We start from the raw sequence: 17,131 nt of genomic DNA, 5'->3' as shown, positions 1-17,131 counted from the left end.
CATACAACCTTAGACACCCCTTTCACACCCTTAGGGAAGGAATTTTTCAAAACCGTTTCTTAGCCCGTTCCGTTTCGTACCTACGTCCTAGAAAGAACCTACCTTCCAAATTTCAAGTTTGTAAGCTTTATAGTTCCTGAGATTTCGTGATTAGTCAGTCAGTCAGTCAGTGAATGAGTGGTATTTCGCTTTTATATAGTTAGATTGGCTGATACAGGGGGGGAGGACACTTGACTCTAATAAAAATTAACACTTTAAAACCTCATATTTTACAAACGGATCAAGTAATCAAAAAATGATGTTCCCAGACCCACAGTATTTTTAAAAGACCTATTCAACGATACCCCACACTATGGGGTAGACGAGAAAAAAAAAGTTCATTCCCACTTTACATGTAGGGGAGCTACCCTAAAAAAAATATTTATCCAAATTTTATTTCACCACTTTGTCGGCGTGATTAATATTTATACCCATGCCAAATTACAGATTTCTAGCACTAATAGTCTCTGAGATTAACCGAGGACGGACGGACAGACAGAACGGACATGGCGAAACCATAAGGGTTCCTTGTTTACAACGGAACCCTAAAAATGAATCACTAAATGTGTTGCTCATCGCAAATCTCGAGAACCGCTGAACCGATTTCGCTAATTCTTTTTTTATAACATTCCTTGAAGTACGAGGATGGTTCTTACGGAGAGAAAAATTTAAAAAATTTGAATCGACTGTTAGGCGGAACGAAGTTCGCCAGGGCAGCTAGTTATCTATACAAAAATATTCCTTTGAAATAATTAGAATATTACAATGTTTTTACATGTAAAAATAACTTTATCACATAGTGATAGGCACAAGTTGAAAAGGCCACTTGCTTATAAGATAAGTTTGTACTCAATATTTAAAAAATCAAAGTTTCGTAAATATTTTGGTGTAAATGACATATTTATTATATTATCTTGGTTATCTTCCTCGTGTAGTATGTTAGGTACCTACTGGCAATCTTTTTTTTTTTTTAATTAATTATAAATAAATAAATAAATAAAATAAAATGTTTTTATTTCGACCAACAAGGATCATATTGGTGTTAGTAATTACACGAAACTTAAACCTAATTGTTAGTAATTATTAATATTAGTACTTATAATTATTAGTATTAATGTTAGTAATTATAGGTGCACGCTTGACCACAATCACACCTAATGGGAAGTGATGATGTGGCCTAAGATGGGACGCACTTGCCTAGGTGCGTTTGCAATAATTTGAGATATTGTACGCGTTTGGAACCCTCGTAGCTTTAGTTTTAAGTTGGCTTAAAATTATCACCACTGTATCTAACAAATCCAACAACCGACAATCAAAAACTGTAATTCAGAGCCTTGATAGCTCAACGGTAAAGGAGCGGACTGAAAACCGAAAGGTCGCCGGTTCAAACCCCGCCCGTTGCACTATTGTCGTACCCAGTGGCGTGCACAGGAGTTTAAGCCAAGGTATGCATTTAGGTATGAACTTATTTTACGGCAGGTTATATTGAAAATTAAGCATTGATTTATTATAATGAGGGTAAGCAGTGCGTTTATGAGCTGCACGCCACTGGTCGTACCTACTCCTAGCACAAGCAAGGTGGGGAAAGGGGAATGTTAGTCATGATAAACTACTTACTCCCTGTAAAGGGTTTGAAATTGGTGTAGTCCACGCAGACGAAGTCGCGGGCATAAACTAGTCTATCTATATACAATCGTCTAAAATTCTGTTTTGTCGGTCATAATTATTCGAGAATAGTAAATTCACCAGGCAGTAAGTAATTCACATACAATTCACATTCTATACAATATTCCCTGAATTTAGGCCTAATACAATAGAATACGAGAATAGTGATAAATTATGAATAATAAATTATAGGTTATGGGATATGGTTCGAGCTCAATTATTACCTACTAGCTGATGCCCGCGACTTCGTCCGCGTGGATCATCGTCATCATCATCATCATAATAACAAAAAATTATCGTGCAAAATGTCGAAAAATACGACTGTAGTACGGAACCCTCATTGCGCGAGCCTGACTCGCACTTGGCCGGTTTTTGTCATAGCTACTAGTTGACCCGACGATAGCCTAGTGATTAAGACTTCAGCTGGGAGGTCCAGGGTTCGATTCCGGGCGCGCACCTCTGACCTCGGAGTTCTGTTTCTGGAAACGTGTTTTCTTTCTATCTTTGTAGGGTTCCATACCTCGAAAGGAAAACGGAACCCTTACAGGATCACTTTGTTGTCTGTCTGTCTGTCCTTCCGTCCGTCCGACCGTCGGTCCGTCTGTCTGTCTGTCTGTCTGCCTGTCAAGAAACCAACAGGGTACTTCCCGTTGACCTAAAATCATGAAATTTGACAGGTAGGTAGATCTTATAGCTGACATTCGGGGAAAAATCTGAAAACCGTGAATTTGTGGGTACATCATGTACCTACACAAAAAAATATTAATTGTGGTCATGAACTAATAATTAGTATTTTCAATTTTTGAAGTTAGATAACTATATCAAGGGGGGTATCATATGAAATGTTGTGCATTCTAAAACAGATTTTTTTATGCATCATAGTTTTTGAATTATCGTGCAAAATGACAAAAAATACGACTTGGCCGGTTTTTTCCATGTTATTTAAATATATTATTTCTCCTTCCAGGCCAGCGTCCATGTGCGGAAGGTACCCATGCCTACGCAAACGGATGTGGTCCCATAACACCGGAAGCAACCTGCGACAACCCCAACCCGGTACCCGACACCAGTCGAGGCAATATCTGTGACTTCACCGCGTGCTACTGCGACAATGTGCGGGATACTACTACTAACACATGCGTGCGTTTGGAGGATTGCCCTAAGAAAGAGGAGGAGACAAAAAATTAATAATAAAAAACATGATTTAAATGAAAACCAAGGTTTTTGTAAATTAAAAGTTTAAGTACTAAATTTGATTAAAAACGAATTGATTTTTCTTTCGATTAAGAAATTACTTATTTACACTTTTCTTTATAACAATAGCAGACGATGTCCGCTGTGATTTCGGTTTTTTAATAACTCTTTGATTCTCCGGGATTAAAAGTAGCCTATGTCCTTCCCCGGTAAGTAAGCTACAACCCCAACCCGGTACCCGACACCAGAGGCAATATCTGTGACTTCACCGCGTGCTACTGCGACAATGTGCGGGATACTACTACTAACAAATGCGTGCGTTTGGAGGATTGCCCTAAGAAAGAGGAGGAGACAAAAAATTAATAAGTGTGTTATTTAAAAAAAATGATATAAATGAAAACCATGGTTTTTTGTAAATTAAAAGTTTAAGTACTAAATTTAAGTAAAACGAATTGATTTTTCTTTCGATTAAGTAATTACTTATTTACACCTTTCCTTATAACCTTTAACAATAGCAGACGATGTCCGCGGTGATTTCGGTTTTTTAAAAACTCTTTGATTCTCCGGGATTAAAAGTAGCATATGTCCTTCCCCGGTAAGTAAGCTACAACCCCAACCCGGTACCCGTTACCCGAAGAGGCCATATCTGTGACTTCACAGCATGCTGCTGTGACTTCACAGCATGCTACTGTGACAATGAGCGGGATACTACTACTAACAAAATGCGTGCGTTTGGAGGATTGCCCTAAGAAAGAGGAGGAGAGGAAAAATTAAAAAAAATTAAAAACTTAAAATGAAAAAACCTTGGTTTAAATGAAAACCAAGGTTTTTTTTGTATAATGTGAAAAGTTTAAATAATTCTAGGAATTTTTGAGTTTGTGAATCTAATTAAAAATGAATTGGATTTTTCTCTCTATTAATTACTTATTTATGCCTTTCTTTATAACAATATGATGTCCGCGGAGATTTAGGTTTTTTTAAAATCCCGTGGGAACCCTTTGATTTTCCGGGATAAAAAGTAGCCTATGTCCTTCCCCGGAAAGTAAGCTAGCTCTGTACCACCATCAAAATCGAATGTTGGGCCACAGGTTGGGCCGTGAAACGCTAGCAGACAGACAGGCACACTTTCGCAATAATATCAGTATGGAGTATTTTTTTATTTTTTTTATTCAGATACAAGTTAGCCATTGACTGCAATCTCACCTGGTGGTAAGTGATGACTGATGATGCAATCTAAGATGGAAGCGGGCTAACCTGGAAAGGGTATGGCAGTTTTTATTAAACCAATGCCCGTTTGGTTTCTGCAAGGCATCATACTGGATCGCTAAATCGCTTGGTGGCATAGCTTTACCGTTAGGGTGGTAACTAGCCACAGGCGAAGCCTCCCACCAGACCAGACCAGTTTGGAAATTATAAAAAAAGATCGTTCACTCTAGTAATGTGCCAAATAAAAGAATAAAGAAATAACCCTTTGATGATATTATTATTTCGGGACATGTCAAACGTCAACCCGTCACGGCGCGCGCCGCCTTTGCGTGACAGCTTAATGAAGAATATTCCTAAATAAATAAAATTATAGGGGTGTGTTTTTTGTAATCCACGATTCTAATGTTACGTAGATTGACACAATCTCTAGGCTAAATTGACAGGTCTAATTATAGAATGTTACGTATATTGACACAATCTCTGAGCTAAATTGACAGGTCTAATTATAGAATGTTACCTAGATTGACACAATCTCTGAGCAAAATTGACAGGTCTAATTATAGAATGTTACGTAGATTGACACAATCTCTAAGCTAAATTGACAGGTCTAATTATAGAATGTTACGTAGATTGACACAATCTCTAAGCTAAATTGACAGGTAAAATTATAGAATGTTACGTAGATTGACACAATCTCTAAGCTAAATTGACAGGTAAAATTATAGAATGTTACGTAGATTGACACAATCTCTAGGATAAATTGACAGGCCTACATCTATTGTTATCCTGTTCGGTATAGAGCATTATGAGAGGGATAACAATATATTTAGATATGTTATTTTAGTTAACTGTCATGATACTGATTCTGAGCACATTGTTATTCTAAGGAGCACACCTAAATTTTAGATTATTCGCATCCTCTTCTTACTAATGTAATATAAAAAAAAAACCGGCTAAGTGCGAGTCAGGCTCGCGCAACGAGGGTTCCGTATTTCAGTCGTATTTTTTCGACATTTTGCATGATAATTAAAAAACTATGATGCGTAAAAGTAAATAAAAATCAGTTTTAGAATGCACAGGTGAAGCTCTTTTATATGATACCCCACTTGTATATAGTAATCTTACTTCGAAAATTGAAAATACTAATTATTAGTTTATGACCACAAATTTGTTTTTTGTGTGATGTAACCACAAATTCACGGTTTTCAGATTTTTCCCTTAATGCCAGCTATAAGACACCTTCCTGCCTTTCATAATTCTAGGTCAACGGGAAGTACCCTGTAGGTTTCTTGACAGACAGACGGACAGACAGACAGACGAACAACAAAGTGATCCTATAAGGGTTCCGTTTTTCCTTTTGAGGTACGGAACCCTAAAAATCCCGTGGGAACTTTTGATTTTCCAAGACAAAAGTATCCGTAGTAGCCCGTTCCCGGGATGCAACCTACCCCAGTACCAATAATTTCGTAAGAACATATTTTGAACGTATGATTCTTTAAAAATCCCGTGGGATCACCACGATTTAGGAATGCAATTCCTTTCTGCATCAGGGGCCAGGACTGGGAAATTGGGCCCTCGAGTTCAAAAAATCGTTACTTGGTAGATTTCTCCAATATCTATTTATAACCGGCAGTTTCAAATCCTATCAGTTTTGGTGGTCAGGTCCCGTACAGCATCAGAATTGAGGAACTGGAATCCAAATTTTTTATGGAACAATGTCACAAAGTCTCTCTATCGATGAAAAAAAAATTACGCAGATCGGTTCAGAAATCTCGGAAATTTTGGAGTATAAGGTAGAAAAACACAACTCTTCCATTTTTGAAAGTAGCATATTATGGTTAATCTTCTACCCGTCTGAGAAAGTCTCGTCAAAATATGAGTATGAGTAGTGGTAGCCTAGTGGTTAGGACGTCCGCCTTCTAATCATCGTAGGTCGGGGGTTCGATCCCGGGCACGCACCTCTAACTTTTCGGAGTTATGTGCGTTTTAATTAATTAAATATCACTCGCTTTAACGGTGAAGGAAAACATCGTGAGGAAACCTGCATGCCTGAGAGTTCTCCATAGTGTTTTCAAAGGTGTGTGAGGTCTACCAATCCGCACATGGCCAGCGTGGTAGACTATGGCCAAAACCCTTCTCACTCTGAGAGGAGACCCGTTCTCTGTAGTGAGCCGGTGATGGGTTGGTCATGATGATGAAGTATATATAGTGTTATTGGCTGAATAATATCGGTTTTAAATCTTGGCTTCCGGCTCCACGCAGTTTTAACTTTTGTATTATGTGCTATTCATATAGCAATCCCAAATGGGTTACGCCAGTAGACTCGCTGCGCCCGCGCCCCTTCTTTCAGCTTCATCTACTCGACCTTCGTTTCACTTAATTTTCGCTTCGTTTATGTTGCGCATCTATAGAAGCACAAATCCATAGGTACTTAATATTATAAATACAAACAGTTCTTTCCATCCTATTTGCCACACTTTTCCATCCCTGGTCACCACCCTACCTTAAAGATCAGTTTAAATTCTTTAGCTCCTTCGAACGTAATCGCGGCCTACGTTCCTGTTACGACTTTAAGCTTAAGCGACCAAATGTAATACGCATCGCATGGCTACGCGGAATCATTCACTGTGAAAGCAGCTTCGCTGTGGAATGCACTTCCGGTCGAAATAAGACGCTCCAAATCGCTGGCGATCTTTAAAAACCGTGTTAAGAAACACTATCTGTCACTGTAGATTTTCTGCGATAAGAATATGTACAGTTAGCTATGTATTATTGTGTAATTACATTACATTGATTTTATATATTATTTATATATGTCGGAGAACAGGAGGATGGCTGATAATTATTATTCATCTTTAGCCGACATCAGAAGGTAGTAATTAATAAGTAGGTACTTTAATCCATGTTCTTTACAAATAGTTCTCAGTAACGTATCGCACATGGAAACCATCAACGTAACACAACCAGATCACCCTAACCTAACCCTACCTATGGTCGCCTCCAACCACCCCTCACAGCGACCCCTCACCTCACTCTAAACTAGCTAACCTAAGCTAAACACTACACCGTGTGATTAGGGCGCAATTGCTATTGCAACCTCTCAATCAAGTCACGACCTACTCCGTTATCTAATCATCTCAAGGTAATCAGTCACAACTTCATGAACGCTCTTAAAAGGATCATTGCATCGACTCTCTTACGATCTAAACCAGATCTTATAATTGACTTCTCATTACTAATTCAGAATATCGCAATAGCTCTACCTTCTCCACTCTGTGCACATCTGCATACAGAACACCATAGCATCGTGCGCCACACGCGCCACGACTACTATCCACCCAAATAAGCGATCACAACAGAAACCAGGTAGAATGTAAGCTATTCGATCTCATGGGCAACTCATTGTCTAATCCATTTCAACATTACACGAGAGTCATCAATGATTCTTTACCAACCGGGTTATACGATTCTTAAGCGGGTACCTACTATCAAAGTTAACTTCAAGTTACTATCGCACTAAACTATCACTTCAAACTAATCATTATCTCAACTGCCGGTATATCTCCAATTACACTCTAAATCACTAGCGTCTGCAGAAATAACCTTAACGGATGTCCTTATAATAATCTATCCACTGAGCCAAACGTTAACTCACGAATTACTCTAATATTCACCAATAATTAGTATTCCATATTCGTCAAACAACTACGCGAACATTATTAATAGTGCTTTGCAGACAAAGTCACCAGATGGCACTAGATGTTACGATTTAACACAATGTACATTAGCATCGAACAATTACTGTTCTAACTATATCACAATCACCGAATTAAATATCACGATTAAGAAACTACCTACCTATCTCAAAGAATAATAATTAGCTAAGCTATAATCTGATACTTAATTAATTTAATGCGAGAGAAAATTGTGAACAACAACAAAATGCGTGCGTGTCAAAATCCAACTCTGACAACTAAAATAAAGATGGCTACCTTCCGTAGAGTAAAGCTCATACGTTTCTTTTCACGGAGTGTACATACAGTAAGAACTCTTTCAATATCGACCCTCCAATACGGCCATTCTGACATGCGACCGTCCTCGGGCGCTAGTATGTATCAAGCACAAACATTTTATAAACGTCAGAACATCCGCTCGTTCATCCTGACAATCAGCACAAGCACACAAACCACATATTCTAAAGCATGCATATCACAACCATTACAAATAAAACAAGCATGACACAACTAAAGCATAGCCCAACTTTATCCATAGTAGCAACTTCTAAAACACACTGCACCATTTGCCATAATAGACTCACCGCTCATAATTATGTCTCATAAAACCCGAACTCCAGCAGTACCCCGCTACTGATCCTATCACCTGTTCCAAACACCCACCACACTATACACCAAGCTAACTCCCCTCAGCTGAAACGGCCACGCCGCCGTCCATCCATTATCGGAACAGCCACCTCGCCGTTTATCATCTAAATGGCCACCTCGCCTTTTAGACAACTCTCTTTTTTTCAAAACAGCCACCTCGCCGTTTATCATCTAAATGGCCACCTCGCCTTTTAGATAATCCCCTTTTTTTTCAAAACAGCCACCTCGCCGTTTATCATCTAAATGGCCACCTCGCCTTTTAGACAACCCCCTTTTTTTTCAAAACAGCCACCTCGCCGTTTATCATCTAAATGGCCACCTCGCCGTTTAGACAACCCATTTTTATAAATCAAATATTCTTTAACGTCGCAATAGCACTTTTCCAAAAGCAATTCACTAAGCTCTTCCTTATACACATCCAAACTCATCCTTTTGAGGTCAATCGGCAGCTTATTGTTCATATTTTTTACAGCCATAGCGCAAACGCTTTTCATGCATGTACCACTGTGACATTCTGAAATGCATAGCTCGTGCGTGCATCCAACCGACCCACTCATCTTTACATCATAATCTCGTTGGAAATATTTTTTGAAATCTCCTAATAAATACGCCCATATCCTCTATGCTCATACATCACAGTGGAAGGACCCCCCACGCATACACAAATTCGTCCAATTCAGCACACACACCTAATGTGCACCCTCAAATTAGAGTTCCTGTCGCAAATTATTCCCAAAAACTTTAACTCATCAACCCTCTCCATGAACTGCATCATTTTAGTTTTATTCAAGCGCACTTCCAAGTCATTATTACTAATTCAATTAATTATCCTCCAAAGCGCCGTTCAATTCCCATTCCTACATTCCTTCAACATTATTCTATCATCTGCAAACAATACACAACGAACAATGGTCGCTATCGTAATGTCACCAATACAAGTTACAAAAAGAAAACAAATATTCCGGCGAATTTAAAAACCTACTCCGTTTTTGAAGTCAGTTCAAACGGAAGGATTCTAATACACCACACATACCATACACTCTGAGGTACCCCCCGCTTATCACATTCCAGTGGAGATTCGTACAACCTTTGGTATTATTTTTCATTCTAGCAATCCCAGCGCACATTTTCAGTCCATTCAAATACGACTCTATCCATTCATAAGCTCTTCTTGCAACACCATCTCCATCTAATTTATCCAATAATATTTTATGATTCACAAAGTCAAAAGCCTTAGTTACATCCAGAAAAATAATAGCAATAGGTACCCTGTCATTCAGGCTATCATTATCTATTCCACTTAAACAGAAACAATCCTCGACAGTGGAGCTGTCATTGCAAAAACCAAATCGTTCATCCACGAGCACACCATTGGCATCGAATTTTTTTTTTGAGACGTTTCACCATTACCTTTCCAATCATTCCCGCTAATATTGGCACCAATGTTATAGGACGGTGCCACATCAATCGCCTTTTTTTTTGAACACGGGCTACAGGAATGGTAACTATAGAAATTTTTAAGTTGCTAGGAAAAACCCCTTATTCAAACGACTGATTCACTATGTCTGCAAATACACTGCATAGGCGAATAGCGCACTCCTCTACAGAGCCAGTCCTCATCTCATCTTAGCCCAGCTTCAGTGTCACTCCGTGACTCTATTATACCAAAAATCCCTTCAGTCAACCATACCGTTTTATTATTACAATTATCCATCTTCACCTTGTTAGAGGGTAAACACAGCACATAGAAAAGTTATACAACATCATGAAAGGAATCAAATGCCTCGCCGACGCTTTCCGAATATTCGAAAATGTAAGGGACAAGATAAATTTCATGAATAAAATTATTTCGTATTATCCCCGTTGTAGTCCCTCCCATATTAAGACCATGCAGACCTATATCGCACTTTTTTTTTTTTCAACCCTTACTGCCAATGCCCAAGTAGCATCATGATCTGAGAGTGCTAGATAGTCAATCTCAGCAGCTGAAAACATCAGACCACTAGCTATTAAATTAGATGACAACCGTGCTGGGACATCACACTCCCAATGCTATAACCATTTAGTAAGGAAACCAAGTAGTTTGGAACCCTCGTAGCCTTAGCTCCAAGCTTACGCAATTCACCATCACCACCATACCACATAACTCCTACAACTGACAGTCAAAATTGTAAATTAACTAAACTTAACCATTTTGAATAAATGATTCGAGTTTGAGTTTAACTCCATTAAATCACGGCCACTTTCACCACGCCTTAGCGCATCTCTACACAAAATAATCCTTTTTTCTTTCTCTTTTTATTCAAAACACACAAAAGTAAATCAAGCTTTTCAAGAAAGACCACGTGTGGGTATTAAAATTGAAAACATATCTTGCACAAATAAAAAAAAAAAAAAAAAAAAAAAACTTGTAACTTTTTTTTTTTTTTTTTTAAACAAAGCTAGTGTTGCAATGATTTTCGAAAATGTGGGCATAAATCGTGTATCCCACTTCTGATGTCGGAGAACAGGAGGATGGCTGATAATTATTATTCATCTTTAGCCGACATCAGAAGGTAGTAATTAATAAGTAGGTACTTTAATCCATGTTCTTTACAAATAGTTCTCAGTAACGTATCACACATGGAAACCATCAACGTAACACAACCAGATCACCCTAACCTAACCCTACCTATGGTCGCCTCCAACCACCCCTCACAGCGACCCCTCACCTCACTCTAAACTAGCTAACCTAAGCTAAACACTACACCGTGTGATTAGGGCGCAATTGCTATTGCAACCTCTCAATCAAGTCACGACCTACTCCGTTATCTAATCATCTCAAGGTAATCAGTCACAACTTCATGAACGCTCTTAAAAGGATCATTGCATCGACTCTCTTACGATCTAAACCAGATCTTATAATTGACTTCTCATTACTAATTCAGAATATCGCAATAGCTCTACCTTCTCCACTCTGTGCACATCTGCATACAGAACACCATAGCATCGTGCGCCACACGCGCCACGACTACTATCCACCCAAATAAGCGATCACAACAGAAACCAGGTAGAATGTAAGCTATTCGATCTCATGGGCAACTCATTGTCTAATCCATTTCAACATTACACGAGAGTCATCAATGATTCTTTACCAACCGGGTTATACGATTCTTAAGCGGGTACCTACTATCAAAGTTAACTTCAAGTTACTATCGCACTAAACTATCACTTCAAACTAATCATTATCTCAACTGCCGGTATATCTCCAATTACACTCTAAATCACTAGCGTCTGCAGAAATAACCTTAACGGATGTCCTTATAATAATCTATCCACTGAGCCAAACGTTAACTCACGAATTACTCTAATATTCACCAATAATTAGTATTCCATATTCGTCAAACAACTACGCGAACATTATTAATAGTGCTTTGCAGACAAAGTCACCAGATTTTATTTTATTTATTTTTATTTTATTTTTATTTATTTATTCAACTCTTTAAATCTAGCATTACAGGAAATGGTCCTAATGCACTAGATTAAGCCTTAAATATTATCTAAATCTAATTAATATATTAAACTAAAAATTAAAAAAAACTTATATTAAACCCCCACTATCGTAGCAGATAGTCCCCAATGCAACTCTTGTGAATTCACTCAGAGCACAACAAAACAGGTCAGTTTTCCCCGCTATGACGTTAAGGGTGCGAAGCGCGCGCGTCAGCGGCGCCTTGCTGAGCAGGCTGGTGCGCCCCACCGGTACCCACAGCAGCGGCGGCCTGCGTCTCCGACCCACGTATCCATCCGGGACTAGAAACCTGACTTGCCCTAAAACATCCGGGCTATGCAGCGCCCCTCTTATTACTTTAAAAATATATGTAACAAGTGCTAGTTCCCGCCTAACTCTCAGCTCATTGTACCCGACCATACCTAAAACAAATAACGTAGGATACATTAAGGGGTAGAACGGGTATACCCCATACAGCTTCAGGTAGAGGAACCTAGCAAATTTGTTTTGCACCCGCTCCAACATGAGTCTATATTTAGTCTCATGCGGAGACCAAATGACTGCGTTCCCTTCCAACTGACTCCTAACTAACGCATTATACAGTGCGACCACAGCGTTCATGTTGGTAAAGCCACCGACGGTACGAAGTAAGAAACCTAAATTTCTATAAGCTTTCTTGCAGCATTTCACAATATGCGTACGAAACGTAAGCTCCTTATTCAAATTAACCCCTAAGTCCCTAACTTCGGATACTCGAAGCATTGGCACCCCGTCAACCTTATACTCGTAATGGACAGGGGAGTGCGCCTTAGAAAAGGTGATCACTGCACATTTTGAGTGATTAAAGTCCAAAATGTTGTCCTTGCTCCATTTGACTACTCTGTCTATATCCTGTTGCAGCCTCACACAGTCACTCGTGTCGCGTATATCCAGAGATAGCTTGAGATCGTCCGCGAACAACAAACACTTAGCGTCCTTGACGACTTGTGGCAGGTCGTTAATCATCAAAATAAATTGCAGGGGTCCTAGGTTACTGCCCTGACTCACCCCAGACCTTGTGTAGTACGATTCTGATCTATAACCCCCATATTCCACATATTGCATCCTGTCACCCATGTAACTCGCAAAAAATTTAAGTAAATGCGGAGTGAAACCAATCGCCGCCAACTTTCTTAGCAGAACGTCATTTTCCACCAAATCGAAGGCTTTCCGGAAATCAAAGTATGCGGCATCTGCCTGCCTTCCACTGTCAACTGCTGGAACGATCTGAGACATATAGCAGAGAAGGTTGCTGGTTGTGCTTCTCGCTGGTCTGAATCCGTGTTGATTGTCAGAGAGTTGCGACCTTACTTGGGTGTAAATACTTTCATGCAACGCTGATTCCAACACCTTTGCTGGAGTTGACAGCACAGCCACCGGTCTGTACCCTTCTACCTGAGTTGCAGACCCGCCTTTGGGTACCGGGACGACTCTAGTCACTTTCCACCTTTCGGGAAACACCGCTGCCTCGAGACACTGATTGTATATGTATAATAACGGCTCAGCCAGGACGAATCGACAATCTCTGAACAGGTAAGGCGGTATACCATCCGGTCCCGCTGCTAAGCCGCCGCCCAGATGGCACTAGATGTTACGATTTAACACAATGTACATTAGCATCGAACAATTACTGTTCTAACTATATCACAATCACCGAATTAAATATCACGATTAAGAAACTACCTACCTATCTCAAAGAATAATAATTAGCTAAGCTATAATCTGATACTTAATTAATTTAATGCGAGAGAAAATTGTGAACAACAACAAAATGCGTGCGTGTCAAAATCCAACTCTGACAACTAAAATAAAGATGGCTACCTTCCGTAGAGTAAAGCTCATACGTTTCTTTTCACGGAGTGTACATACAGTAAGAACTCTTTCAATATCGACCCTCCAATATATATATGTATATATTATATTATATTATATTACATTATATTATATTATATTATACTATATAACATTATATTGTATAGTATGTACCTATTAGAGTGTATGTTTATGTATGCCTATATATCTATTTATATATATATATATATTTATAACTACATTGCGACTCCCCGTCTTACAGTTCTATAAGTTCTTAAGTATGGGTTGCCTGGAAGAGATCACTTTAGTGATAAGGTCGCCCTTTGTTTTTTTAAGTGTATCCTGTATTCTTACTCTCTGTAATTTTAGTAACAATAAAGTTGTTTTAAATTAAATTAAATTAAAAATGTGACTGTATGTCTGTCTGTCTGTCTATCTTCTAGCCTTTCACGGCCCATCCGTTCAACTAATTTTGACGAAATTTGGTACAGAGATAGCTTGCATACCAGGGAAGGACATAAGCTCCTTTTTATCCCGGAAAATCAAAGAGTTCCCATTGGATTTTTAAAAACTTAAACCCACGCGGATGAAGTCGCGGGCATCATCTAGTTTAATATGTACAAACAGGTCAGTCATATAAATATGTAACAAAATAAGGGAGGAGACCCGTGCTCTGTAGTGAGCCGGTGATGGGTTGATCATAATGATGGCAGTTCAAAATATAACCATGTGAGCTTAATATGAGGTAGTTATTTCGAAATTACAGACAGACACTGAAATTTTATTTATTAAGTATGGATAGACAGGTGACATCATCATTGATTTTATCATAAAGGCAAAATATTTAAGGCCAAATGACCAGACCATCTTGGGACAACAAACAACACTGTTGTACAACACGGACAAATTAAATATACCTCTGTCATAATGAAGTTGCTAATTGCTTTGTGTTTCGCCGCTCTGGTCGGGTTATCCTTGGCCGAAACAAAAACGTATTCAAGAGGCTGTATTTATATTCTTGGAAGATGTAAGTTATTTTTAAAGCTTTTAAGTCAATAATCAGTACCCCTATTATAAATGCGAAAGTGTGTTGGTTTGTTGGTTTGTCCTTCTACTTGCTTTACTTGTACATTCTAAAACAGATTTTTATTTATTTTTGGGCATAATAATTTTTGATTTATCGTGCAAAATGTCGATAAAATACGATTGTAGTACGGAACCCTCAGTGCGCGAGTCTAACTCGTACTTGGCCGGTTTTATTCTCATGGGTATAGTTAAAGACCTGGAGAGTGACATAGGCTACTTTTTATCCCGGGAAATCAACAAGTTCCCACCGGATTTTAAAAACCTAAATCCACGCGTACGAAGTCGCGGGCATCAGCTAGTAATAAATATATATTAGTTATTACTTCCTTTTGAACTGGTGAATTTGTTTTTTCTTATACTTACCACCCTTAAATCCCGTAAATTGCTATTGCGCTGGAACCATGTCTCATTAGTCATTAACATCGAAATGACGTCATTTTGACGTCAGCCGAAATAAAAATATACCATCAGCTCGAAACTTGCTTGCTTAATTTCAGCCCGATCCGTCCAGTAGTTTGAGCTGTGCGTTGATAGATCAGTCAGTCAGTAAGTCTATCACCTTTTCGTTATACAGGGTGTCCCAAGAATATTATTTTTGGTGCCAAGCATAGACTACATTATTGAACTTCGGATCCCAACTCTTCAACGCTGATGTTGCAAGGTACTGAACTCCTAAGCCGTGGGGATTCGAGAATTTCTGCTGGTGAATTGATATTTTAGTTATCAAGCAATGACTACTAAAACTAAAAAGCTTAAAATAAAAAAAATAAAAAATAACCGACTTCCAAAACGACTACAAAGTAAAAACTAACTTTTGTTTCTAGTTTCTACACGTGTAGGTATGTACTCGTATGCATAAAAAAAACTAGAAATCAAAGCGTGTAGCTCGCCCGACTTCAACATACATACATACACATCTAGAAACTAGAAACAAAAGTTATTTTTTACTTTGTAGTGGTTTTGGAAGTCGGTTTTTTTAATAATTTTTTTTATAGTTTCAATATTGTAAATATTCAAAAAAATTGCAAATCGTTCCAGACTCCAGAGCCCTCAAAAAAATCAGAACGAATTGAGAACCACATCCTTTTTGGAAGTCGATTAATTAGGTATCTTTGATTCTAGGTTCCCGTGAATGTCCGGAAGGTACCCACGCGTTCGCAACCGCATGTGGTTACGTGACACCGGAAGCAACCTGCGACAACCCCAACCCGGTGACTAATACTGGCGGAAAGGTCTGCGACTACTCCGCGTGCTACTGCGACCCCCCCACTGTGCGGGATACTGTTAGTGATAAATGCGTACCTTTGGAGGAATGCCCTAAGAAAGAGACTGAGCAGAAAGAGGTAGAAGAGAAAGAAGTAGATCATAAAGAGGAAGAAGGGAAAGAGGTAGAAGCAAAAGAGGTAAAAGGGAAATGGATGTAGAAGGGAAAGAGGTAGAAGGGAAAGAGATGTAGTAGGGAAAGAGGTAGAAGGGAAAGAGAGGTAGAAAAGAAAGAGGAGGAGAAGAAAAATTAAAAAGTCAGAAAATTAAGTTCTAAAACGAGGTTTAGACTAGCAAGAACTTCTTGCAAGTTATTCCGCAAGTACTTGCAGAACTGTTTACACTACGAGCAATATTGTACATGTACATACATTACTGACTTGCGGCAAGTCCAGCAAGGTACAAAACTTGCGGAAGTTTTGTTGCTAATCTAAACTTCGCTTAAGCAGTATACCGCACAGTGGAGGCCCTTTGTGCGGGATACAGCTACTATGAAATGCGTGTTTTTGGAGGAATGTCCTACGAAAGAGGAGAAGGACGCAAAAAATAAAAAATAGATTTTAAAAATCTTGACCAAAAAGAAGACGTCAGCATTTGACTTAAAAATGGAATTTGAATGTGTAAGCATATTATGTTTCTTCGTTGATTGAACAATTTTTTTTACTGATTTTAGAATTTCTATAAAAATGAAAATACGAATTTTCTTATGAATATCTTTCATTTACACCTTATTCCTTACTAGCTGATGCCCGCGACTTCGTCCGCGAGGATTTAGGTTTTTAAAAGTCCCGTGGGAACTCTTTGATTTTCGACATAAAAAGCCTATGTCCTTCACCGGGGTGTAAGCTATCTCTGTACCAAATTTCGTCAAAATCGGTTGAACGGTTGGGCTGTGAAAGGCTAGCAGACAGGCAGACATACTTTCGCATTTATAATAAGTAGGTATAATAGAAAA

At 38.8% G+C, this 17,131-nt stretch overlaps 1 protein-coding gene across 1 annotated transcript in view; it reads left to right on the top strand.

The window, feature by feature from the left end:
• Window positions 1–16,869, top strand: part of LOC117992181 (DNA ligase 1-like) — a 39,257-nt gene extending 22,388 nt beyond the window's left edge. Inside the window, exon 3 of the mRNA XM_069505821.1 lies at window positions 16,398–16,869. Coding sequence (XP_069361922.1) covers window positions 16,398–16,430 — 33 coding nt within the window. The 3' untranslated portion in view covers window positions 16,431–16,869. The remainder of the gene's footprint in view (window positions 1–16,397) is intronic.
• Window positions 16,870–17,131: the final 262 nt, after the last annotated feature.

This window comes from Maniola hyperantus, chromosome 21 (genome assembly GCF_902806685.2).
Source record: "Maniola hyperantus chromosome 21, iAphHyp1.2, whole genome shotgun sequence".
Taxonomy (NCBI): domain Eukaryota; kingdom Metazoa; phylum Arthropoda; class Insecta; order Lepidoptera; family Nymphalidae; genus Maniola; species Maniola hyperantus.
The sequence above is the reverse complement of the archived record's forward strand: the minus strand, read 5'-3'. Positions and strand labels throughout refer to the sequence as shown.